At 45.0% G+C, this 25802-nt stretch overlaps 1 protein-coding gene across 3 annotated transcripts in view; it reads right to left on the bottom strand.

The window, feature by feature from the left end:
• Positions 1–25802, bottom strand: part of CLTCL1 (clathrin heavy chain like 1) — an 85682-nt gene that overhangs the window by 44584 nt on the left and 15296 nt on the right. For 2 of the 3 annotated variants that reach the window (XM_072599812.1, XM_072599813.1), the window contains exons 3-11: positions 20341–20609; positions 18780–18941; positions 15560–15673; positions 13869–14042; positions 5755–5952; positions 4923–5123; positions 4677–4829; positions 3294–3416; positions 1366–1503 (exon numbers count right to left, since the gene is read on the bottom strand). In XM_072599812.1, coding sequence (XP_072455913.1) covers positions 1366–1503; positions 3294–3416; positions 4677–4829; positions 4923–5123; positions 5755–5952; positions 13869–14042; positions 15560–15673; positions 18780–18941; positions 20341–20609 — 1532 coding nt within the window. Of the gene's footprint in view, positions 1–1365; positions 1504–3293; positions 3417–4676; positions 4830–4922; positions 5124–5754; positions 5953–13868; positions 14043–14711; positions 15536–15559; positions 15674–18779; positions 18942–20340; positions 20610–25802 lie in introns of those variants that run through there. The other variant, XM_072599815.1, reaches the window with a different exon arrangement.

Raw genomic sequence — 25802 nt, 5'->3', positions numbered from 1 at the left:
ACAGGTACAGTGTGTGAGGACTATTTCTGATAGACTAAGCCCTTCACAGCAATGCAAGGACCTAAAAAATTCCCAATAGACTTTTGAGACAAAACGCCTTCCACATCCAGAGAAAAGAAGTATGGAACTGGATCGCAGAATGAAGCAGACCGTTTTCTCATGTGTTATGTTTTACAATTTCTCCCATTCATTTTAATTCTTCTATTCAACATGACTAGGGTGAAAATGTATTTAATAGGAACGTATGTGCAGAACCTGTACAAGACTGCACGCCATCTCAGGGAGGGAGTGGGGGGAGGAAGGGGAAAAAAATCTAAGATATATGGAAGTGATTGCAGAACGCTGAAAACAAATGAAGTAACTACATAAACGAGACACTGGAGTGAAAATTAAACGCTGAATAAAAAAGGTTAAATGAAGATAAAGGAGATCATGACGGCTCCGTTCTCCCGCTGCTCTTTTCTGGGCCGAGAGCAGCCTGTCCTTGGGAAGGACAGTGGACACCCAAGGGCCAGTCAATGAGAACACACCACTTGGGGAGAATGCTCCCCAAAGGGAAGCACCAATTTGCCCTTGGTGAATTCAAAACACATGGCTGGAGGGACCAGCCCCGTTAGGTCCTGGGAGATCTGGCCAATGGCACCGCCAAGCCATGTCTAGAGAGACAAGAACCAAACGGCAGCAATGCCCCAAGAGCAGAGCTGCATGTTGGCTCAGCCGTCTTTGGGGCCCCAGTATCATCAAAGGGCATAGGACTCGTTTAGTTTTTAAGCATTAAAGCAAATCTGAGACATTCCTGCAGTCAGATCTCACCTGGTGATGTGGTGCAGACGTATGGATCACAGCCCAGCCAACTAGTGGAGCATCAGTCTCATTGACCACGACCCTACATACGTAGGTAAGGGACGGATCAAAGTGAAAAATGGACAGAGTTCAAACAACGAGGCACTTAAGCCCTGGTCAGCAGTGGGAACCGACAGGACGTGAAGGACGACTGCACGCCAGTGCTGGCCTGGGACGGCAATGAGGAAGAGAGCCAAAGCAGATCCGAAGAATACAAAGTCCCTTCCGTGATAAACCAGAAACCTGGTGTCCCTTTCTGGCCCCCTGGACAATGCTCTCAGAGGCACTGTGAGGTTTACCCCAAAGGGCCCAGAGAGACAGCCTCGAGCCTAGGAAAAGCAGGGAGGTTCTGCCATATCTCCCTCATTCCTCCATCACATGCTATGGGCTGCTGCCTACTCTCTCTGAGTCAAGGAGGCTCTCCTGCTAAAACAAGATGTTCCCCATTAGCAGCCAGGGGCCTGAGCCACATCGATCCTCCAGAATCCAAAAGTAGGCACCCCAAACCACACACACTCCTACCTGGGGTGCATGGATCAGGTTCATTTCCAGTAAGCGAGTCTGGAGATGCCCTTCTGTAGGGCGATTGTTCTTCAAGGCATCCAGGAGGAAAGACGTGCACTGCTGAATCAGGCTGTTCTCCATGAAGACGTCCACAATCTGCAAACACAGTGCCAACTCAGGGCTGTCATCATAGCTCCTAAACTCGGGGCCCCCTTCTCCTTCCCAGTGAGGGAGCTCCCTCTGCCCCTTCTCAGTGAGGGATCTCCCCATGACCCTGTTCCCTCCCAGTGAGGGAGCTCCCTATGCCCCTTCTCTGTCCTCAGAGGCACACAGGGGAGAAGTGATCTGCCCCACTAGGGTCCTACAGCCAGCCAATATCACAAGCAGCATCTGAACTCAGATCTCCCCAGCTCTTAGGTCCATCATGTCCTGACACAGGGCCTCACAAATGCTCTCAGGATTAGTGAAAAGGACTCTTTCTCCTGGACTTGAGACTGACTGCAATCTGACTGTCAGCACTTACATCAGCTAAAACTTTAACCCCAAGGCTCAAATTTGGTCTGAATCTGCTCACTATCCTGCCCACTGCACAAAAGGGGTCATTTTATGTTTAGACCATACACCAAAGCAGTGCATTCAGGGTCACAAAAAATTATATTTCATTCCCCACAAGAGGCCAATCTTACACCAGCTCCCAAGCCTAGAGGCCGGGGACTATAACTGTCCAGTGAGGTTTAGATTTTCTAGGCCAGGGAATACAGCTCCTAAATCTAGAACTTTAAGAACACAGAATGTGCAAGCGTCCAGCCAAAAGGGAGAAGAAATTATGCCTTTAGTCATCTCAGGGTCACTACGTTGGACTCCACCTATTATTGCAAATGTGTTAGTATAAATCTATCAGTAAGGACTATGCACATTCCTACTTTGAAACCTAAGTGACCATTTATGCAAAATCACACACTTAACCATGAGGCTGCAAGAACTAACCCCTTGCTAATGACAGAATCAGATGTGCTGATTCTGTACCAACAGTTATGGGACACACTTCCAAAAGGTCCAGAGCAGGAGAGACACCAACCAGTCTTACTTAACAGCAGCCACATAGCCTGGCCCCTGAGGTGGGGGGGGGCTGCAGTCAGGAAGACTCCAAAGTCCCACAATAAAACCATGACTAAATGACAACCATGTTTTCAAGTCAATGCTGCTTTGTGAAACAAAAAAAATGCAAGAGCTGATGGACATTTCAACAGATGCCTACCTGAGAGTCTCATGAAGCTGCAGAGACCCAGACACAGCCATACACCCGCAAGCCGAGGGCAGCTCTGGAGAGCTGACCTGTGACTTCATCTGCACAGGCAACCTGACTCCTGGCTATTTGTTTCCTAGCAAACAAACCTCCCCCACCAAGGCCTGTCTGTGCTTTAACAATGGCTCAAGCTCATTTCACAGGGTCTCATCTCTGCTACAAGCCTCTGGGGAACCTTCCCCTGATAACAGGACCAGCCCCCACTTCCATTTACCAGGCATGGCCTTTGAGGCCCCATGGTGCCTCTGCCAACAACAGACTGTGACTTGAACAAAAGATACTCTTTTCAGCCCAACTTAAAATAAAAGATTGAAGGTCTGATTCAGGGGTGTCCTGCTTTTTTCCAGCAACTAAGTGAAGAGCTCTCCTGGTAGATTAGATGCTTATTCAGGCTATTTAATGGGGTAGAAGTGAGGAAAGTCTAAACATTAAAGACTATGGCCTCTGAAGGCTTACCCAAGATGCTTCACTCGGGCTTCTAGAGTTAAGTCAATGGGAAAAACTGGCAAAAACTCCTACCAGACAAATGGGGTCCTCAACCAAACCTGCTGAACGAAAGGGTCCTAACTCTGGACAGAGATTCTAGTTCCGCCAGTCAGGGTCACCTCCACGAGATTATGTGAGGTGCTCATTCACTCACCTGGTTGATGTTGGCCAGTGGTTCCTCATCCTGCACCAGCATTTGAGCAAACTGTAGGCCCTGCTCTGGGCTGACCCTCATCACACTCCTCAGCAAGAAGATCCAGTCAGGAGTGAATGTGACCTGAAACAGAGCCGGCAGAACAGACACTGCTCTTAGCACAGCCGGCTCACAGACCACTGCCATAGAAAGGCACTTGCGGGCATCATGGGGAGCAAAGGGCCCATGAGCCACATTCAGCAGACCTGCATTGGCAACTCCCGTCCACCAGAGGGCGAGGTGAAAACAGGATCCCCAAGAACTCCGTTGGACTCAGAGTTCCTAATCAATCGCTCTCCACAGATTTATAGAAATCTGGAGGCAGCATCAGCAAGAAAACACAAATTTGGAAAAACAAAGGGTATGCACTTGCTCTCCTCCATTGCTCTGCATTGTGTCCTTCCTGTTATAAAAATCATCATAGACGGCATGCCCATCTGCAGTGAGAGCTCCCGGGCTAGGGATCACCCACAGCCCTGCGTGGAGTGCGGCAAAAACCCCTGACCCCTTCTCAGGACAGTGTTTTAAAATGCATGAAATAATAACACGCAGGGTGACAAAGGAAGCAGATTATACGGAAATACAGTGGATTACAAGGTTAAGAATCCCACTGGACAGCTTATTTCTCTTAGAAACACTCATGGTGTCCAACTCTTAACAAAGACTTCACAGTTAACAGATAACCACAGTTCTGACCAAGAAGAGACGTCATAATGATTCTGTATCAGAACCACTGATACTTGAGGACCCACCAGGGTTGTGCTGGAGAGACAAAATACAGAGAGTGAAACAAGCCTGTTCTCCAATAGCTTACAAGAGGTATGTGTATAAATAAATACAGAGGAGGAAAAGTGGGGATGGGAAGGCAAGATCAGGAAAAGCTTCTGTGGGGAAGGTATGTGAACTGCAGGTTGAAGGAAGCGAGGTGTCAGTGACAACCGAGCGCAAACCTAAGCTCACTCCTTTCTGCCAGTAGCAAACTAACCTCAAACACATGTGGCCAAATCCACATTTGGAACAGTGGGGATCCTAAGTTATGACACTTGACGGTGGTGGAAATCCTGGACTAGAGTCAGCATAGACCTGGGTTCTAAACCCTGGCTATGAAGGTGTCCCTGAACATTCTGGAGGCCTCAACATGAGGCATTAATTATTCCTCACTTGGCATGAACCCAGAGGTCCCAACCAAAAGCTATAAGCTATACAAATAGGAAGCTATAAAAATAGGAAGTTTACTGGACATAGGAAGCAGTTTGCACTTATACTGGCACTTCAGATTTATGAAGAGGAACTCAGGACAAGCACAGCCCATGGTTTGAATGAGAAGCTCCAAGGTTCTCTCACCTTCTTGGCATAGAGCACAATCTTCTGGAACTGGCCCGTCTCTGCAAAGCACTGGATCACTTTGTTAGGCACACTCGCCCGAAGGTAGACGCTGAGCGCAAGCGCTGGGTCAGCGGCTTTCACCAGATCCCCCAACTCCTCGGAACACTCCAGCTAAGACATACAACAGGAGAGAATGCCAGGCTCACTGATGAGTCACAGCTAAGGGGGGGTATTCTATGCACTTGGGATTCTATGTGTCCTCACCTTGTCCTCCTTCAGCCATTTCTCCAGGAGTTGCTTGCGGCCCTGCTGAAGGACAGGCCGGCAAAGCTCCAAAGACTCAAATTTATTCAGCTGCCCTTGGTCCAGCAAGATCCCAAAGTACTGAAGCAAGGGGGAGGCCTGTCCAGGCTGGGCTGGGACACTCTGAAACTTGCGGATGGTGTCACTGGTACGCAGGATTCCCTAAAGTAGCAGCAGAGACAACCACAAAGGAAGTCACTTCTAGGGCTGTATACACGACTTGTCTACTCTCAAGCCCCAACTGTGCTGCCCTCATGCTGAACTAATTTGGTCATATTGAGAAAATGCAATGGGACACTGGTCCCTGATTCCTCAAAGAAAAGCATAAGCTTATTAATCAGGCAGCTACTCCCACCAACACAGATCAGCAGTGATTAAGGCCCTACACCCCAGCCAATGACCTTTTTTAATGAGACTATGAAGCAGAAATGCTCCTCTAGGAAGTGTCTTCTCCCTTTCCTAACTCATTTTGTGATAGAAACCACTGCTCTCGGTCCCTTCTCAGCCTACTGAGCTTTTAAAGATGGCCACAGTCTGTGGGAGGAGATGGGACACTAACCCCGTTAGCCTTACCCACCCACCCTGGTCATCACTGCCAGGGCGAGAGCATGGAGGAGCACAAAGGACAGACCCTGGCAATACCCAAGGTCTCAAGGCACAGGCGTTGCTGTCTACAAGCTGCCTGACCCAGGATGATGAACATTTGTCTTTCTGGGCCCGCATGTTGGTGCTGCCCCAAGTGATCTGAAGCCCCTTCCAGCCCAAGATGCTTCAGTACCACTTCAAGTGTTACCTTGGGTGCAGAAGCAGCAACTTTGGCAGCCTCGGCATAGCTGCCCTGTGCAAACAGGGTATTAAATTTTCGGGCAAAGAGCTCCTCTGCCCCAGCCAGGTTGCTGCGAATGGCCATGCGCAGCCCAAGGTCTGGGTTCTGGAGTACGTTGGTAGCATAATTGACAATGTTATCTTCTTCCACACAGATTGACAAGACCTGGAAAGGACCAGAGACTATAGGGAGTAAATCTGCAGGAAACGACACTTCCTAGACTTCTCCACTGAACAGTCAGGGGAGGGCAAACACCCACACTGCAGGAGACTCAAAATCACCTGGGTCTCACTAATAAAGCCACCCTGATTCAGAACAGAATTTTCCTTTAGAAGGTTTTTAGTTTGGTTGAGAGAAACATTTTTGTGAATTCTCATCTTTATAAACCAGAAGGAGGGAATTATAAAGCAGCCTGGGCTGCATTTGAGAAACGATGATTTCCAATGACCGAAAACAGCTTTCTGCTGCAAACACCCATCTTGTTAATGTAACATTCTCTTGCCACTGCTACCTGGATAGGATTCTAAGTTATGACTCCAAAAGAATTACCAGTATAAATAATTCTTAGTGCCCTAGAAATAAACATGGTGGTAATACATAAGCTGCATATTACAAATTAATACAAATATTACATATTACAAATAACAAGAAAGGGCATAAAATACAATGGAAGATATGAATTACTGGTAAAGGAAATGGGACTGGTCATCTAACAAGAGATAACAGGTTTGTTGGGAAGTGGAAAGGCTATATTTAGAAGTAAATGTAACATTTTTTAATTTTTTAATTGTCAAATATTTACTTGTTCTTCCTCCTACAACCCACATTGAAAATTAAAAACCAAAGCAACCTTTGTAACAAGTGAATGTGATGGCAAAGTAAAAGGCATCCAAAATATTTTTAAAAATACAACAGATGAACAGCACAGGGAACATATTAATGCCTTTCACTAAAAAAACAAGAAAAACTGACATGCGTTAGAGTCTTCATGGAGTACATATGGGAAAACAGTAAACGATTACTACATGAAGCCAAAAGGCCCATGGGATATCCTCAAAGGAAGGAATCGCCATAGGAGTTCCAAGATATAAAGAAGGAATAAGCCTATGAAGGCATGGATACCATGAGTAAGCTAAGAGTAGTGATGGAGGCTGAATTTGGTTGAGTAGACAAAGGCTTTATGCAGAAGAACAGGTTTCTCTGTAGTAAAACCTCGGAGTCTGGAGATAGTACAGATATATGAAGTATTCACTCGAATGGGTCTGCCATCTCCTAGATGTGCAATGAAGTAGATGGCAGCTGACTCATGCTTTTTCATCTCTATCTTCTCACATGCTGGGAGCAGGGGCGGGGAAGGGGCCATACGGCACATTCTCCTTATTTCCCCTCTCAATGAAACATATATTGACCAATGGTTGTCGTTATATATGAACCACCAGGAAAATATTAGTACTGAAAAAGTAAATTTTTCAGAGAAAATCTTGGGGCCATTAAAAAGAATCCTGATGTTTCCCAAAGGCAATCCAGCCTGCTCCACTCTCCTTCAGTTCTGGGGCTAAATTGCAATCTGTCTGCAATGCCTAAGATTACTACATACTCTGTTGGAAAAGCCCTATAAGACTGCTCCTCCAAGCATATGCAGATTTCAACAAGAGCTATTCTCCACCGGCTCATCATTCATGACTGCAGCCAACATTGTGGTGAGCAGAGAGCATCTTGTTTTCTGCCACAATGGATATGCTTTTTCAAATGTTTACTGATATATTTGTTTTTCTATCACCCACATCATCCATCGCACTCATCCCCCAGCCTCTTGCAGGGGGAGCCATTCCCTAATGAAACAACATGTCAGAAGGGCCCTGGCATTGTGCAAAGAGGCAGGTGCAAATTCTCCTCATGTCCATTTGGAGCGGAGAAGCTTTGTCATAATTACGGAGGATTCATTTTTAACGTTATTGTTGTTGCAGTCACGCACTGTGGGCACAGTTTCTGCAGTTCTCACTTTCATTACAATTCCATTAAACTCACATGACATGTTTAGTCACTCCCCAACTGGCAGGATGACTGCTGCCAGCGATGGCCATCTGAAGATGAATGTACTCTTAGAAATATTCTGTTGCACATACATACACCTGACTGTTGGGAGTTCTGGGTTAAATGATAAGGACATTTCAGTCATTTTCTTTGCATAATTACAAACTGCTTTCCCAAATGACTGGACCAATTCACAGTTCTGCCAACAGTGTACCAGGGTGCCCATCCTTCCATAAACCCTCCAACATCGATTATTCTGATCTTTGTTGTCCTTGCCAATTTTCTGGGTGAGAGATTGTTTTTTTTTTCTCAGGGTTGTTTTGTTTTGAATTTCTCTTGTTATTGATGATCTGGATAATTCTTTCATAAAGCTGTTAATGGTTCACAGTTGTTTTGAGGATGATTCGTTTATATCTTCTGAACACTAAACAGCGGGAGAACAGCTTTCAGTCTTACGTGTATTAACTGTACATTTCCTGGGACTTGATGTTAAGGTAACTGAGGGGGTCAGGACAGCAAGTGACTAATTGTAGGATGGAGTGAAGAACATAGACCCCACCTTGTGAGTCAATTCTGGAGCTAGTTCCGTTCTCCTTCTGTTCAACTATGGGTTTAGCACAACTTCTGTTTTGTGAGAAAACTTTATTCAACTGTGGGAACTGGGAGAAAATGGAATTGCATTGTTTGAGCCTACTGCTCCATGGCTGGAAAGCCAGACCACCCCCACCTGCTGTATAAAGACCCTGAACTAAGGACTTCAGTTATGCTGACCAGAAACCCAATGAGATCTGAAGAGTGATGTGAGGAATTTTCTTACAATTGTACTTCTCAAGCAACCCATACATCTTATCAGAAAGTTGGCCCTCTACTGAACCATCATTACTGTTTCCATGTTCCTTTGACTGAATAGAGACACTTGGGGGAAGTGGGACACCTCCATTTCTGATTTCGGATATTGTACCTGTTGGCCATCCCCTTTTCAGTTTGGAAATCCCTAATCTTTCATCTATTTATGTATTGTTTCCTTTTAAATAACTGGCCTTATTTGACTGTTTTTAATGTATATCTGTCTTCCCCTGTATTCGGGGCCTAGTGCCAAAGCTGAGGAAGGTGATGGGGTCTCAATTTGCTGGGCACATACTGCTTAATAAATCAAAATGCTTGGAAGCTCCAACTATTTCTCCTTCAGTCACTTTACCTTACACCCACCACAACGTTAACAACCAATGGGCTGAAGAGTTTCTTTCTATTACTTTTCAAAGACTCACATGATTTTGACTTACATGGCAGATGCTTGTCAGAGGAAAGTCTGACTTAAAGCAATACTATGCTGTAGTCAGACACATGAACATGGCGAGATCTTGTCTTCCTTTCATCTTCTGAGTCAGCTATGTGATGGCAAAGCAGCAGCAGACTGGAGCCTGTCACTTGTGAAAGCCTGAATGCTTCCTCCTCCTCCTCTCTTCATCAGGTTCCCCCTGCTCCAAGCCTCCTCCCTCCAAGTTGGCACAGACTGGCTGTTTGTCCCACGGTCATTCTCATTGGTGCCATTTTCACTTCCTTGAGAAGTGGAACTACATGATAGTGCATGGCTACTGGTGCTACCGTCCTTGTCAGTCAAAAAAGTTGTTTAGAAAAATTTCTGAAAATCTTTTCTATTGTTTGTCTACTTACTTTCCTAGCTTCATCCTCAAAATGTCCTCATGGGATGACTGTCCTTAATTGGGGCCCCTGTCAAACTTTCTTTAAACTAGTTTTTCCATCCATTGATTTTTGCTGTTTTATGAGGAATTACTGCTCATAATATTCTACCACCCTTCTCCAGAAGATTTTATGGGTAAGCTTAGGTCTTAAAGCAATGTTAAACTTGGTTGCCACTTCTCTCCACCTGGCAAGTAATATTTGGCTCTCTTGGGCTTATGTTTACACCATTAAAACTCCTACATGAAGTTGCTAAAATTAGTGTTGGTGTCCTATTTATTTCCCATTTTTCAGTGTATCTTCTTTAAGTAGGTCAGGATGGAGTTGTTTTAAATGAACATCATCTCTTTGTCTCATGGTTCTTTCTTCTAGTGTTGTATTAATTTTGATCCAGCACACTGTCCATATGCAACATCTGCCCAAGACATCTGGACACACGGACCAGTTCTATGGATTATTCAGACCACAATACATTTGGATGGACAAAGGGTAACCCTCGATTCTACTCTTTACCCAATATCCATAAGTTTTTCCTGTGTGGATTTTAGGCCAAACTCTTTGGAATGATCATAGACCTGTTACATGCTGGAGTTGCATGCAATCGGTGTGATGTCATCTATGGCAAATCATCTGATCTGGGGCCTGGGCATGATGTGCTCCACGATGTTAGCAAGCAACAGGATGTCTCCAGTTCTGTGCTCTCTTTGCTATTCGTAACCAGAGAATTAGATGACAAAGTTACACCCTCTGTTACAGGTCTAAAGGAATCTTGTGTGATTTCATCGTTTGCAAGGCTAATGTCTCCTCAGACGAGAGACGTTCAGGTGTTTTGTGCAAAAAAAATTCTATTTACTCATCAAACAATAAGCAGAGTGACTGTACATCATGTACTCCTTTTCATCGGCTGTGTTCTGGAAAGGCCGTAGTCATTTGGAGAATTTCACCCCAAAGCCCATCTGTTCTGCTTCCACGCCTTCACCAAGGATGCCATGTGTAGATTTTTCCCATTCTCAGGTACGAGTTGGAGCCGATGGGCTGGCAGTCAGCGATGTCCTTATCCAACTCTTCCCAACTCCCAACCCATTTCTACTCCTTCAATCAGCATTTCTGTGACTGCTGTGCAAAACCACCATGCTTGTGGTTTGGACTGAGAAAGGTTAGGAGAATCTTTTAAACTCTTAACAGAAAACAATGACTCCTTGATGTGGTTTTTCTTTCTTTCTGTGGGGATGAGACAGAAGCTGTCTTCTATTTGGGGAGAAAAATCTAACCTTTTCTCTAAAAAGCTGGCAATCTGACTGAACCCAGACAATTTTGATTCATGAAGGATTCCCATATTAATAACAAACGATTTCCTGTTTGTTAAAATAAAATCAATTTATTGTGGCTTTAAATACCATTAATTTGTATCTTGTGTCATATGGTTCTTCTCAATGAAAGTGTGGAAGATGTACAGCATGAGGCTTTTGTGCATTGCGCCTCTCCTCTCTTAATTCTGAGCTTTATTATGATTAAAAAATGTTTTACTCATTTTTAAAGATCACTGTCCCTTCCCAACAACTCCCCTCCCCAACCCACACCAAACAACATCCTCCCTTCTAACAACTAAGTCCAGTCAAACAAAACAAATCATCAGGATAACTGCATCTGAGAGCAGATGTCTCCTTACACTGCCACAGTCAGCCATACTCATCATCGTCAGCCTTCTGGAGTCTTGCTTAGTCACTGACTGCACTGGTTAGAATTGAGCAGGCTTCCAACCTCAAGTTTCATTAGTGTAGTCCTTGAATAAAGTGTTATTTTTGTTTAACTCTGCCCCAATTTGTACAACCCTTCTCCAATATTTTAGAAAATTGTTCACATTCATCATTTCTGACATGGTAACCGTGTCCTTTTCCATTTACATGCCACAATCCATTCTCCTGTTCTACCATCAATGGGTACTCAATTCCCTTCCAGTTGGTTTTTGTAATTAAAGAAAGTGATGACATAACTATATTGGCAGGGGACTACACCCTACTCTCCCATTTATTTTTTGCTATCTTCATCTATTGAAGTCAGAATGCACTAAAGTGTGTGCCCCCTTAATTTGGAGGATCTTAAGTTTCTTAGAATCTCTTTACCTCCCTGTGAGAGACAGCCAAAAGGTAAGTGTCCACAGAAGTTATTAGTTGCTGAAGTCATTGAGAACAAGTCAGATAATAAGAAGCCAGCAAACTGCAGGTGGACTCAACCAATTGGGAGACAGACAGTGGCCTTCAGGGAATCACAGAGTTCTTGATAAAGGGACCAAATTTAAAGCTAACTTAAACTAGTCAAAGAAAATGACCTAGAATAACTTGGAGAGGCTTTTCTTCACCGCACTTGCTTAATGAACCTTATGCATATAAGCAGACACATCCCACATAAAATCCATTTTCTGATCCTGGGTCCTATGTTAAAACATGTTTGGGAGGGGGGAATCATACCAGGGTAGTTGAGTAATGGACGTGTAGAGAAGATGGTGACCTAATGGAGAATGGACCAATCAGTCTCCTGGTGGGAGGATCTGTCCTGAACTAACAGTATAAAGTCAATCCCACTTCTGTAATCAACACTCCCTCCTCCTGAAAAGAGGATGGGGGTTCGCTTTGGCCAGAGTGTTCAATTCCTCTGAACTCTGCTGTAATAAATTTTCCTTGATAGCTTTTTGTGTGTCCAGTGTGTTTCTAACACTCCCCAAGCCTCAATTGGCTTCATGGTCGTCTTTCTGTTTTTAAGGAATTATTTTCATCAGCAAAGCTTTATATCTCTTTGACCATTTAGCTAATTCGGCTTTTGAAGGTGCTATTTTCTTCAGGATTTTTTGTTTCTCTTTCACCAAGCTATTAATTCTCATTTCATAATTTTCTTATTTCTTATTCCCAATTTCCTCTACTCCCCTGACCTGATTTCATCTTTTTGTGCTTTCTTTAGCCTTCCCAGGAATTCTTGCTGGGCTAGTGCCCAATCTGCATTTTTTTTTGAGGCTTTCCTTGCAGCTGTTTTCCATGGCATTATCTTCTGACCTCCTCTGTCGCCATGGTATCTTTTTATGGTCAGATTCTTTTGTTGTTATTGCCATTTTTCCAGCCTATTTCTTGATTCGAAGCTAAATTTAAGATTTGGCTCTGCTGGGGCAGGGGAGAATGGAGAGGAGAGAGGGGAGCAGAGTGCACTTAGCTTCAGGCCTTCTCATGTTTTCACAGCTAGTTCTTGGGGGTGGGGGTGAGGGGTCTGTTAAGTTTTTAGTGTTTTCAAGGTGGTATGATCTGGAAAAAAATGTGATCTCTGCTTTCCTGGTATGTACTCTGGTCCTTACCCAGGTGGTACCCCAGTTCCCTTGAAGCCTTGAGGACTAGTATTCCTCTCTACCCTGGAACTACAACTTAGAACTGGGTATGAGCAATGGAACTGCTGAACAGCACCCAGTCCTATATCCATGCTTGCACAGGGATCCCCTATAATCTCTTTCTGACCAGTTGTCCAAGCCCCCTTCAGCCTCTGGGCTGTGAGCTCCCAAAGCTGCTGCCCTCACAGCCACCTCCAAGGCCCACCACTTGTATTGCTGCTGTATGTACTCCAGGTCAGTCCCCTACCACAGCATCACAAGACCTCTGCTTCCAACCTTCTAAGTTGTCCTGGGCTGCCACACCATAATGCTATTTGAGGCATTACTTTAAAGTTGTTCAGTGGGGACTGTTGGGAGGGTAATGAGCCTCCACCATCTCAAACAACACCTGTGAGCACTGCTCCATGAGATGAATAAGTAAAGGTCCCATGAAATGTTTCCTGTTGCTTTTGGATGCACATCAAACCATTTCTACCAACTCCTTCATTTGTCACATCAACGAAAGCCAATGAACCCATCTTTCCATTAAATTACAACTGTGGTTAGTCTTCTAGGCCTGCTGACATTGAGGTCAAGACTGATATATCACTCAGTTCCTTCAGCAGAATGGCAATGCACACTTTATAATACCAAGAGCTAAGTTAATGTTCACAGCTGGGCTAAAGACTGTCATTCTTAGAACCCTCATTCCTGCATAAGCATAAAGGGGCCAATGTTGACCAAAGAGAGTCTGTCTTTTTCTGTTTCATGGGTGATAGCCACAATCTGCCAAGGGAGAACAGGAATCTCCACAGGCTACTTCTTGGAAAGCAGACAACCCTGTTAGGGTCAAACACAAAGGGAAAGGTAGACAAGTAACACAGTAGGGTATCGATTGCACACAGGACATTTTGTTGAGTGGCATTCCCTAACTTTGCCTCAGGGTTTACGAAGGGGAGGGGAAGGGAGCAGTGGAAGTAGGTCACATAGCACATACCTGTCCTTTCTTGTTCACACCCATAATCCCAGAGGTAGGCTCATGAGGAGTAGTGACAAAGACGGTATCAGCACTGATGCGGTTCATGTATATGCACACTCCAGACTCTAAGTCATACAAGTGAATGTAACCATGCTTTGTAATCAAGTAAATAACACCATGCTTGATTCCTATCTGTAAGGAATGGAAAGAACTGTAAGTCCCTCCTAGTTGTGACAACACTAAAAGTAGTTTCACCTGAGTTGGAAGGCTGCCTCACCATCCCAAAGCATTCTCTACTCCTTAAAATAAGGGGCAATACTAGCTGGGTTGTTTTTTATCCAGGACCTATCCAGGCCTGCCAATAGTTTCCATCTAAGACCAATGCAAGGATCACAAGCTACCATTAAGGAGCCTCAGAACAGGGCATGGGGCAGACAGCTCAGGCTGGGCCCCCTTGTTCATTCTTGGTTAAAATCTAGCCTCTTGTGAAGAAGAATGATATCAGCTAGCACTTCTATAATACATCCTATGTGCCAGGCATTGTACAAAACACCTTCCAATTATTATCTCATCTGATCCTCACAATACGGCAGGAGCTCTTATTATTCCCACTTTACAGGTGAGGAAACAAGAGGCAAACAGAAGTGACTTGCCCAGGGTCACAAAGCCAGCATATGTTTCTGAGGCCAGGTCTGAACTCAAATCTTCTTGACTCCAGGCTCAGGCATGTACCCACTGCATGTGGCACTGAGATGCCCCAAAGTGGAGGGGACAGAGTGAGAAGAAACGTTAACTCCTCCTCTTCCTTGCCTATCACATCAGATGGAATGGACGGGCCTTTCGCTTTGTCTTTGTTCTCACCTCTGCTGAGGCACCATGGCTGAATGGTTATGCAGGAGAGCTACGTAGGGATTTCTGCAAGCTCCCTAAACCACGGTCTCTTGTCACAGAAAGAACACTGGAGACAGCAGAACTTGAATCTCAGCTCCACACGTCAGAGGCTGTGACCCTGAGCCTTGGTTTCCTCATGTGCAGAATAAGTGTAACACAACACATTCTTCACACCCACTTCTGGGTTACTGTGTCACTGTGACACAGTGATTTATTTATCACTTTTAACATTAATCAAGTAGGCCTGCAGCTGTGGACAGGGGCTTTCCAATAGACATAAAATTCTAAGACTTCAACAGTTCTACAAAAACAGAATTTGGAGAGCCATCACCATCAAAAAACAGTATTAAGCTATCTGAAAAGCAAGGGGGAAAATATTAGAACAGAGATAACAGCACGTTTTTAGTCACTCCCCCTGCATCAGCCTCCTATGTCTGACGCAGGGTAGTCCGTATTGGTGAGAAATGGCCAGTAGAGTAACCTTCTCCTTGGCTCTGTAGCTTTCCTGCTTAGAAGTCAGGCCAATTATTAAGAAAAAGGGGCAGTTTGACCAAGGATTAACTACACAAATGCACGCAAGCACACACATACAGACACACAGATACAGGCATGTGCATGTGCACACACACACATACCCTTCTTTGTTTCAGCTAGTTCACAGAACCACACAATCTATAGTACCTGAGATCTAGATGACAAGTTAGTAGGCATGGGACAGAGAAGTGATTCCCCCATGGCTACACTAGCAGAGAGTAGTAGGGAGGATCAGAACCCAGATCCTCAGCCTCCAAATCCAAGGCCTTCTTTGTCCATCTTACCTGCATAGCCACAGGGAAATCAGTCTGAGCCTCTGGAGGGAAGAACACGTCAACAGCTTTCTTCACAAAGGGCTGGTTCCCTGCTGCAGGCTGGCCCACTTCAATTATGTGCAGCTGGGGGAAGAGATTTCAGGTCATGATGTGCTGAAGCAGGCTGGATGGGTGAGGCTCTGGGCTCTGGGAGGCCGGGGGCAGCCTCCAGGGGACTGAGTTAGCTTCAAGCCAGCAACACTTGACAAGACACACCCACAAAGCACCGTGAGACTGGAGCACAGAGTCCAAGCAGGTGAGGCCACAAGGGGGCAGTCATTGTTACTCAGACACAAGAATGAGGGAGTGGAGTAAGATGTAGGTAAAGATGCTAACCAGAGAGAAGGGGTAGAGAAGCAAGATGCCACAGGTGGGAAGGGAAAGAGAGACCCAGAAAGGGCAGCAGGAATGGGAGACCCAAGAAAACCCAATGTCACCGAAGGCCAAAGGGGTGGGTGGGGATTCATTCAGTAGGCATTTATAGTCCCAAAGAGCACATAACAATGTGCTGTGGGATCAGAAGAGGAGCACCTACTGTTTGGAGGAGAAACAGGATTTGATCTAGGGCTCATTACAGGTCAGTAAATCCATAATCACCAGGCAGAGACAAACAAGCGGGGTGGACAAACAGGCTGCTGTCAGCTTTGCTGGGGCACGACTTGGGGGGACTGGGAGGGAGAGAGCAGATAAGCAAAGTCTGGCCGGCTTCAATGGTTTTGGCCCAGACCACAGGGAGCCACCGAGGGCTTTTGTGTGACAGCATGCCAAGTGAGGAGACGACCAGCAGCAGTCTGTGCAGAGTGCACGCCAGCAGCCAGGGGAACCCCAAGAAGGCTGCCAAGAGATCAGACGAGAGAACAAGAGCCTACGTGGAGGCAGTCGCTCCCAACACTCTGCTCAGCCATCCCAGTTCTTCTCTGAGTCTCTTGGGATTTTGAAAACAAATCTATGCTTTATTTTGTTGGAAGCAGCAATTTCATTAATGTGGTGGAAGTTCTCCCACCAATCTGGTCTCTAACTCTCAGCCTTAAGGAGGTTAAATGGCTTGCCTATGGTCACACAGCCAGGATGTCTGGGAGGCAAGGCCTGACTCCAAGGGCAGCCTTGAACATAATGCCATAAATCTACAGAGCATATTAAAATAGAAAAGCATCGTAAATGTAGACTCTGCAACCACCATGCCGGGCCTAAAAACCTATCACTGGCTATCCTCCTCTTTACCTTAGGGTTGCTAGCTAAGCCCAGAGCCACACACCTAAAGAGCCTGCTCTATTAGTACCAATTTGCTTTTGTGCCAGAGACAAGCCAGTGTGGTCTGGGGCCTCCCATCGGAGCCAGGAAGTAGACTGATATCTGGGAAAGTCAGCAGATACCCCAAGAAGGTACAGTTTTCTGTGTGTATAGGTGCATGTGTATACACACATTTATATACAGACATATATCTACATTTATATTATACAAAGTAGTCATAGCTAGACTCTGTTGTCCATCAATCAATCGTGAAAAAAACGGAATAAATTGTGGCACAGGAAAGTAATGCACTGCGATGACAGGAAGAATCCAGAGACACTCCGGCAAACTTGGACAACCTGACAGAGTGCCCAGAACCAAGGGAGCACAAAGACAAGACAAAACAGCACTAGGACACTGGCCACACTTGGGGTCTGGAGAGACTGACCCCAAGAGGAGGGGGATGGGAACACAAGGCCTCCAGTATGGGAGAAGGTGCCTTGTCATGTGATCCTGAGATCCCCAGTTCACAGGCTGACCTCTTAGTGACAAGGGAAGCTCCTATGAAGCAGGGGCAATCAGGCAATCATTTTGAAAATCATGAAAGCATTTTAAAAGACTGAGTCCACCCCATGAGTATAAAGGAATGTTCACAGAAGTTAAAGTAAATATACTTTGGAAATTAAGAACTCAGCAGCTTACTAAGTGGCCAAGGAGAAGGAGTTTGTATGAAGGTCTGGTGCTACAGAATCCAATCCAGTAAGCTCTGAAGTTATGTGGAGTCATAAAGAAGAGATTAATCAAGAAGAAAATGGTGAATGTGGGAGGGGCTGTGGGCAAAGAGGTGCACTAGTACCCTGCTGGCTAAAGTGTGAATTGGTACAACCATTTGGGAAACCAGGATTCTCGAGACAGTGCCCAGAAAGGGTCTGAATTGTGCATCCATCCTACTACCAGGCCTGTACCCCAAAGAGGTATCAAAGAAAGAGTATAAAGATTTATCTGTACCAAAGACTTAGAGCAGACATTTTCACCGTGGCTAAAACAGGAAACTAAAGAGATGTTCTCTTAGAGAATGGCTAAACAAATTACAGCAGATGGATCTAATGGAATATTCTTGTGCCATAAGACATGATGACATGTACAACTGCAGAGGGAACCAGGAAGACCTTTATGAACTGATCCAGAGCAAAGTGAGCAGCCCCAGAACACGTTAGAGAGAACAGCATCCTAGAGGAATAAGAGACTTTCGAACTCTGACGAACGCCATGATAAACCACCAGGTTAAAAGAATGAAGATGAAACAGAGACCTTACCTCCTGACAGAGAGGTGATGAACTAAGACATCAACAGAGACTCTGATTTTCAGACATGGGTAATATGGAATTTTATTTTGCTGAACTACGTAGATGCATATTAAGTAATTTGTTTTTTGAAGGCAAAAGAGAGGCAGAGTAGATGGACGGATTAATTTTTTTTAATTGCAGAAAAAAAATGCAGCTTAAAAAATAAGCCTGACAAAAAAAACAAGTCTCCAAAATTAGAAACAAAAGTTCACCTCAATCCCTTAACCAACAAAGTAGAATAAATTAATCAACCAAAAATGTGTTTGTTCAACAATGTTCCCCTATCCCCAGCTCCCCAGCCCCTTATGTCTGTAAGTGGAGGCTTTCTCAGAAGGCCTTCACAAGGCTCCTTCATCAGCAGTGGACACTGTTGGTTCATTTGGAAATCAAACTTTTATTGAATCACAGCTTTGAATTCAGCAGAAAACTGCTCGGAGAGTTGTGAACTCTGGCTTCACTGATATGGAGGGAAATTTGTTTTCTCACTTCAACTTCCAGGCTCTGGCTTCTCCTTATTATTCCTATTTTTATAAATTGGTGCTTATGATAAGAACTGAGGTTCTAATGCCACAGAAAAAGAATGTGAAAGGGAATTAAGAAAAGGGTAGTTTTACCTTGCCGCCTGTAGGGCTCCGTACAGCAAAACAGAAAAGAGTGGAAGCCTTGGAGTTCCCCTCTATTCTGAACTCAGCAAAGGCTGCAGCATGGCCTTCTATTGGCTGTGACACCTTCCTGTCCACTGAGTAAAGCTGCATTGCTCCAACCACACGGTTTTGCTGAAAGATTGTGCACAAAGTGAAAAGAGCATGATTAACTTTAACACGGCACAAAAGTAGAGCCTAAAGGGAACCATGAATGAGTGTTGCTCTATCTTTAGAAAGAAAACAGGCATTTTTAAAGGGGGGAGGTCTACCTTTTTAAAAACTTTTATGGACAACTTTAATTTTTCATATCACCTTGATTTCTGAATATAATTCTTTCCCCTGCCCAGCATGCCAACAAGTTCAGCAAAACCAGCCAATTTTGTATCCGTATAATCTGATGTATAAGCAGTAAGACACAATTTTTTAAAGCTAGCGCTTGATTTTCTCCAGGGGACGGCGCCCTCCAGGTCATTTCTGCAGGCTGAACATCCCTGCTTCTTTCACCTGGCCCATTCTCTTCACCAGTTTGGTCGCCCTTCTTTGAACATTCTAGAATTTGTCACTCCAATGAGGAGCGCATCTTTCTTTCTGTCGAGTTTAAATTGGCCATCCTGTTCCCTGATGGTCAGTGAAACAAATGCAGTCCATTGCTAACCCACAAAAGCCCAGCAACCGCAAGCCAGGCTGCCAACAGAGACAGCGAGTGGAAGGCTAGAGGACCACCTGGGAAGGCCCCGGAGGAATTTCTGGTCAAGATGGATCAGGGATCCCTGAGGTTTCTTTTGGGATTCTGTCAAACACGCTCTACTAAAAGCTGGAGTTTGAGAAGCAGCAGAGCGCACAGGCTCAGACACATGCTCTTCACTCTCGGGCCTCCATCTGACGATGACCTCAGATGTGCCCGGTACATGGCCTGACCCTATGTGCACAGCTGGGTTAGCTTGTTGTCTCTCCCATTGAGACTGTGAGTGCCTTGGGCAGGGGCAGAAGCCTTTCTTTGTACCCTGAGTGCTTAGCATAGCGCATCCTGTGCAGCTTCTGTGCTCTCTGTCTCACATGAAAGGTCTGCTTCATACAGTTTCACCAGTACTCAATGTAACCTTCCCAAAACAAATGCTGTCCAATGATACAGGAAGGAAAACAAACATGGTTATAGAGCTGCCAGCCCCCACCTTTCATTTTACAGAGGCAACACCCAAGGCCATTTTCCCAAGGTCCCAGCCTGCTATGGGCTTGGGGGAGGCTGTTAGGGCAGCCCTCAGCTCTACTTCACCCCCGCTCAGGATCAAAGCGCTCCCTATAAGGGACAAGGCTTAAATGTTGACCTGAACTTGTGTCTGCAAAGCAGTTTCTACCATTTCATCACATGTAGACACAGCAAAAATCAGCCAATGTCAGGGGCTAAGAGCTAGAACGGACCAGCTCTATGCAGCTGGGGTGTTATTCAGGGCTTCTCCTCTGTTACCCCTTTGGTCAGCACCTTTCTCAGACATGCCCACCCTCCAGGAGAGTCACAGCAATCCTCACTCACCTGAGCAGAGATGCCAATCAGCAGGAGCCACTTCTGGTGGTCATCGGTCCTGTAGTTGATGATCTGGCAGCCAGCCAGACTCGCATGTCGGTCAAACATCTTCAGGGGCTGTGAGTCTCCCTCCATGCTCCAATGGTAGACAGCCATGTCGGTCACCAAGGCAACAGTGTTGACAGAGATCCATTTCCAAAAGGTCACCTCCTCTGCCATTGTGTGGCCTTTCATTTTACTCTTCATCTCAATGTTGAAAATTTGAAGGGTCTTTCCCGCTAGGAGGAAATAAGTTTGGAAAAAGGGAGAGTGGGAGGAAAAGGGAGAGAGAGAGGCAGAGACAGAGACAGAGACAGAGACAGAGAGAGAAGAGGGAAAGATTACCAGACAGGGAGAGATTACCAATCTGAAACAGACATGTTTTTACACCCCTCAAATCTGTCTACAGTCACCTGTTTAACCATTTCCATGTATTTGGAAAACCAGTTTAAATGATGATCTGATGAAGGCAAAAGGGTCACAATGATCTGCCATTGTCCAAATATTAAGCATGGCAAAGGATGCCAGCAAAATCGCTTTAGTTTAAATGACTACAGTAGAAACGTCGCAGTCTTGGATTAGTTTTCTAAAAGGCTTCTCTGGATATGAAAAAGGGAAGAGGATCTCAGATCACCAATTTCAGAACTACTAAAATCACACGTGAAATGTTAACTACAGTCAATCATGCTACTAGGCCCCACCGTGCACACAAAGCAGAAGAGAACTCTCCTGGAGTCTAACCCGGGCACCACCACTTTGGTGCAGGCCCACATCACCTCAAACCTGTTTGGAGCTGCTGCCCAGCAGTTGGGTGACTGTGCCTGCCTCAAGTCTCTCTGCATTCTAATTAGGCCACTGACCAGTGACCCCCAAAGCCCAGATCCTCCCATTTCAGTAAGCTCCAGGGGCATCCTGCCACCTCCAGGATCACATGCAAAGTCCTCGGTTGGCCCTTGGAGCCCTTCATGAGCTGGGGCCTCTCCTCTCTCTCCAGTCTTCTCCTCCCTTCCTCCCACCTCTCCATGCCCCACAGCTCTTCCTACTGTTATCTCCAGGCCTTTTCACTGGTCGGCCCTGATGGCCTTCATTCTCTCCCTCCTCATCTTCTCCTGCTTCCTTCAAGTTTCAACTAAAAGCCTGCCTGCCTTCTGCCAGAAGCCTCTCCTGATCCAATGTGCATGTAGCCTCCCTCCTTAGACTGGCAGCTCCCTGAGGATAGTTGTTTTGCTTTTCTCTTTATCTGCAGCATTTAGCACAGTGCCTGGCACGTAGTAGGGACTTAATAAATACTTGTTCACTTGACTTGTCCATTAAATACCTTAAGTTTACAGAGTCATAACATGTTATGACAAGAAAAATGCCAAACTACTATTATAGAGAAAGGTTAAGCCAATTTAAATAAGTTTTAAATATGTTTTATTAAGTCACTTCTAAGTGGTAAGATTTCATTATTAAGGCTCAATTTTGATGTCGAAGGTTATTTTTATAGTTTCGTACTTCTGAAAGGAAGAAATCATTAGCCAAGACATATTAAAAAGCCATTCACATCTTTGCTTTGGTTAAGAGAACTTTAGTCAATCACTAGCCTGTTCCCAAATCAATATTCTGCTTATTTTATTAATTTCATGCATCTTTTAGGAGCAAATGTTCCTTTCTTCCCTCACCTTGTTGCATCCTGAGAATGGAGGCACTGAAGGACGGGTGCCCAGGCTGGCCAGCACTTCTTCTCCCACCCTGCTGCCCGCTTTGGATTTCGTCACCATGCCCTGAGCTGGGCACCTTCTCCTCCAAACCCACTTGTGACATCTGTAAGCCCCTGGTGGGCACGGACTGCCTTTCTTTTTCATGTCTGTGTCCCCAGTGCTTGGCACATAATGGGCACTTCATGTTTACTGACCGACAGTCAATCACTAAGGAGCAAAAGACTAAATGCTTCCACATATGAGATATTTTATGAGGGACCTAAGCAGGATAAAGGGCTCAGACATTTATCATTACAATACGATGCTGAGAATGTCCTTGGATCAGAAGAGCTAAATTTGTTGGACATCTGTCCATCTTTAAGTCCAACTAAACAAAAATAAATATCAAATATGAAAGGTTACCTAATATTTTATAAAAATACTCATCTGCCTGTTTCATTAAAGCAGTTTACTAAAGAGTATCAACCTAAGCTTAGAAGTCTCCTGTGTTACCATTCTATCACCATCATGGCTTGTTCAATTTGAAGCGATTTGTCCCCAGCTAACAAGGCTCACACATCGGCCCTGAAAAATCCCTCATTCTCATCTTCTACACAAAGACGGAGTGATGAAGCAAAGAGGAGAAGTGTTAGAAAAGAGGGTGGAGAAAAAAACCATGAAATTAAAAAGGTTTTATACAAACAAATTCAAAGCAGTGAAAAAAAAATCTCTGCACTTTGGAAAAAGTGACTAAATTGTGTGTATCTTTTGACCCAGCAATATTATTAGGTTTCAACCCCGGGGAGACCAGATAAGAAAAGGATCTATAAACACAAAAATATTGATAGCAGCTCTTTTTTTTAAAAGTTCTTTTTTTTAAAATTAATTTGTTTTCAGTTTTCTACAATCACTTCCATGTATCTTAGATTTTCCCCCCTCCCTCGTTCTCCTCCCCCCCTCCCTCCACCCTCCCGCCCTGAGAAGGCATGCAATCTTACATAGGTTCTACACATACATTCTTATTAAATACATTTTCACCTTAGTCATGTTGCACAGAATTAAAATGAATGAAACCATGAAAACAAAAGAAAACAAAACATAACACATGAGAAAATGGTCTGCTTCATTCTGCATTCCAGTTCCATAGTTCTTTTCTCTGGATGTGGAAGGTATTTTGCCTCGAGTCCATTGGGAATTTTTTTAGGTCCCTGCATTGCTATGAGGGACTAAGTCTACCAGAAAAATTCCTCACACACTGTGGTCGTTGCTGTGCACAAAGCTCTCCTGGTTCTGCTCCTTTCTCTCAGCATCAGATCATATAAGAACTTCCAGGCCTCTCTGAAGTCTGCCTGCTCATCATTTCTTACAGCACAATAGTATTCCATTACATTTATAGGCCACAACTTGTCCAGCCATTCCTCAATGGATGGGCATCCCCCTGATTTCCAGTTCTTGGTCACCACGAAGACAGCTACAGCAGCTCTTTTTGTGAAGGCAAAGTACTAGAAATTAAGGGAGTGCCCATCAATGGGAAACGGCTAGACAGTGATGATACATGAGTGCAACAGACTACTGCTATGCTCTAAGAAATGAAGAAAGGGATAGTTTTCAGAGAAACCTACAAGACTTGGATGGACTGATTCAGGGTGAAGAGAGACGAACCAGGAAAACAATGTGTACTGTAACATCAGCCTTGTAAAGATGAATAACTTGGAAATACTAAGGAACTCTGATCGATACAACAGCAACAAGGACTGCAGAGAAGATTCTCAGAACACCAAGGAAGGGTTACTCGCCTCCAATGTGCAGAATGTGATACAGAGTTTATGACATGGCCACTGTGGGAATGCATGCCCGCATAAGAGCTGCTGCATCCAGGCTTTGAAGACTGCCAGGAAGGCAGGAGGCAGAGCCTCCCAATGCTGCAGAACCCACAGGGTTAAGAAGTGTTTCCTTCTACCACCCCTAAAGTTCTCTCTCCCAACCCACACTCACTCACTGCTCCTTAGGAAAACTGGCTTTTACTCAATTCAACCTGCTTATCACCCATTCTTTGTTCATATAAAGCCCACCTCTTAGATAAAAAGTGAAGGAATGCTATTAGGAAAATGGAGTATTTTCTTTTCCCTACTTGGGCTATTACATCATTCTTGTCTAAGAGATCTAAAGAATATGTGATCCTCACTACACTACTGTTAAGGAGTTAAATTCTAAGCTGATCAGGACACTAGCTTGGGTAGAGCCATGAGAGGAGAGCACAAGCAGAGACAACTTGTAGCAGCTGAAAGCTCCAACTCTGACAAATCCCATGGAAGATTACCTAGTGGAACAAGGGACAGGCTTTACTCTCATAGTGGAATTATGGAGACAGATCTCTAGTACTGCAAATGAACAGAAAGACACTGGTCCCTAATCAACTGCACACAAAGCCGGAGGTCACTCAATGATTCCTCAATGTAAATGGGCAGCGAGCATGTCTGGTTTAAGGCAGCCGAACGAGGCCACCTGACAGACTCAGGAGCTCAATGCCATCCACCCCAGGCTTCCCCGGGGCCAAGCAGACAGATGCCAGGACCCCTGGAGGCCTATGCCAATTTCACAGCCCACTCACTGTCTGTACAACAGGACAAGCTTATTTCCCTCTATGGGTTCATGCTTTATGGCTACATTCTTTCACAGGCCCCTTTAGTTCTACCTCCTTCTCTCCTACAAGGACCTCGGAAAAGGTGTCAAATTGCCACAGGCTCAGTTAAAAGGCACCTGTACTTCTCAAAAGTGCAGAACTGTTGGTCAGATAAGGAAAACAGAGGGAAAGAAATGAAAAGGGTCAGGGAGGGCCAACCTTGGACTAGTGGCACCTCTTGACTGATGGCTCTTGACCTCTTAAAGTTCAAGGGGGTCTTGAATGACCCACCCTCTCTTAACTCATCTCTACCAAAAGGCTAAATGGCCCTGGATAAGGAGCCCCAATGACCAAAATGATATACAACAAATGAGGAAGAAAAGGTTTTACAGCCGCATGTGGCCAGTGAGCCACTTTCTAAGAGTCTTCATTTAGTGTAAATCTTCCCCCATTTGGAAAACAAAAGCTCTAAAATGCATTCTTACACTCCCCTTGGTAGATGCCCCAAAGTTCCTTCCAACATGCCACATTTCCACCCTTCTTAATGAACTGAGATCATACTTTGTAAGACAGAACCAAGTAGCTGGAAAAGACAGCTGTGAATATGAGGACACGGCATAGTATCAAATGCAGCGGGGCTCGCCATGTGCAGTCCAGAAATATGGCTTGTCACACACTCTAGTAACGGTCTTTCCTCAGTCTGTCAATTCCAAGAAGAACCAGACACGCCACCCACTGCCTGCAGTTTTTGTAAATAAAGACAAAGGATGTCTCAGCTTCCACTCCTACCCTCCCAAATCTACCAGCAGGGAATGTGTGGAGGTACCCACCCTCAGATGCACTCATCCACGATGCCATGGTGTAATGAGGTGTGAAAAATGCTGGCTGACGGTTCAATGCCAGTTGGTTTTGTGGCTGCTATTTTGTTTTTAGCCGCACCTACTATGTTCTAAAAGTCTCTGCATATAATTACTATATTTGTAGAAAACCATTCAAGCTGTCACATATGTCCTGTCTGCCAGGTGGAGGAGACCCCACGCAAGCAAGAAGTGACCCCCCCCTTAACTTCTTGGCTTCCATACTAGTCTATACAATCCACCAGCCTAGATCAGCAGTGTAGCTCTGGA

Source organism: Notamacropus eugenii, chromosome 4, assembly GCF_028372415.1.
Source record: "Notamacropus eugenii isolate mMacEug1 chromosome 4, mMacEug1.pri_v2, whole genome shotgun sequence".
Classification (NCBI taxonomy): domain Eukaryota; kingdom Metazoa; phylum Chordata; class Mammalia; order Diprotodontia; family Macropodidae; genus Notamacropus; species Notamacropus eugenii.
This window is presented reverse-complemented; position numbering and strand designations above follow the sequence as displayed.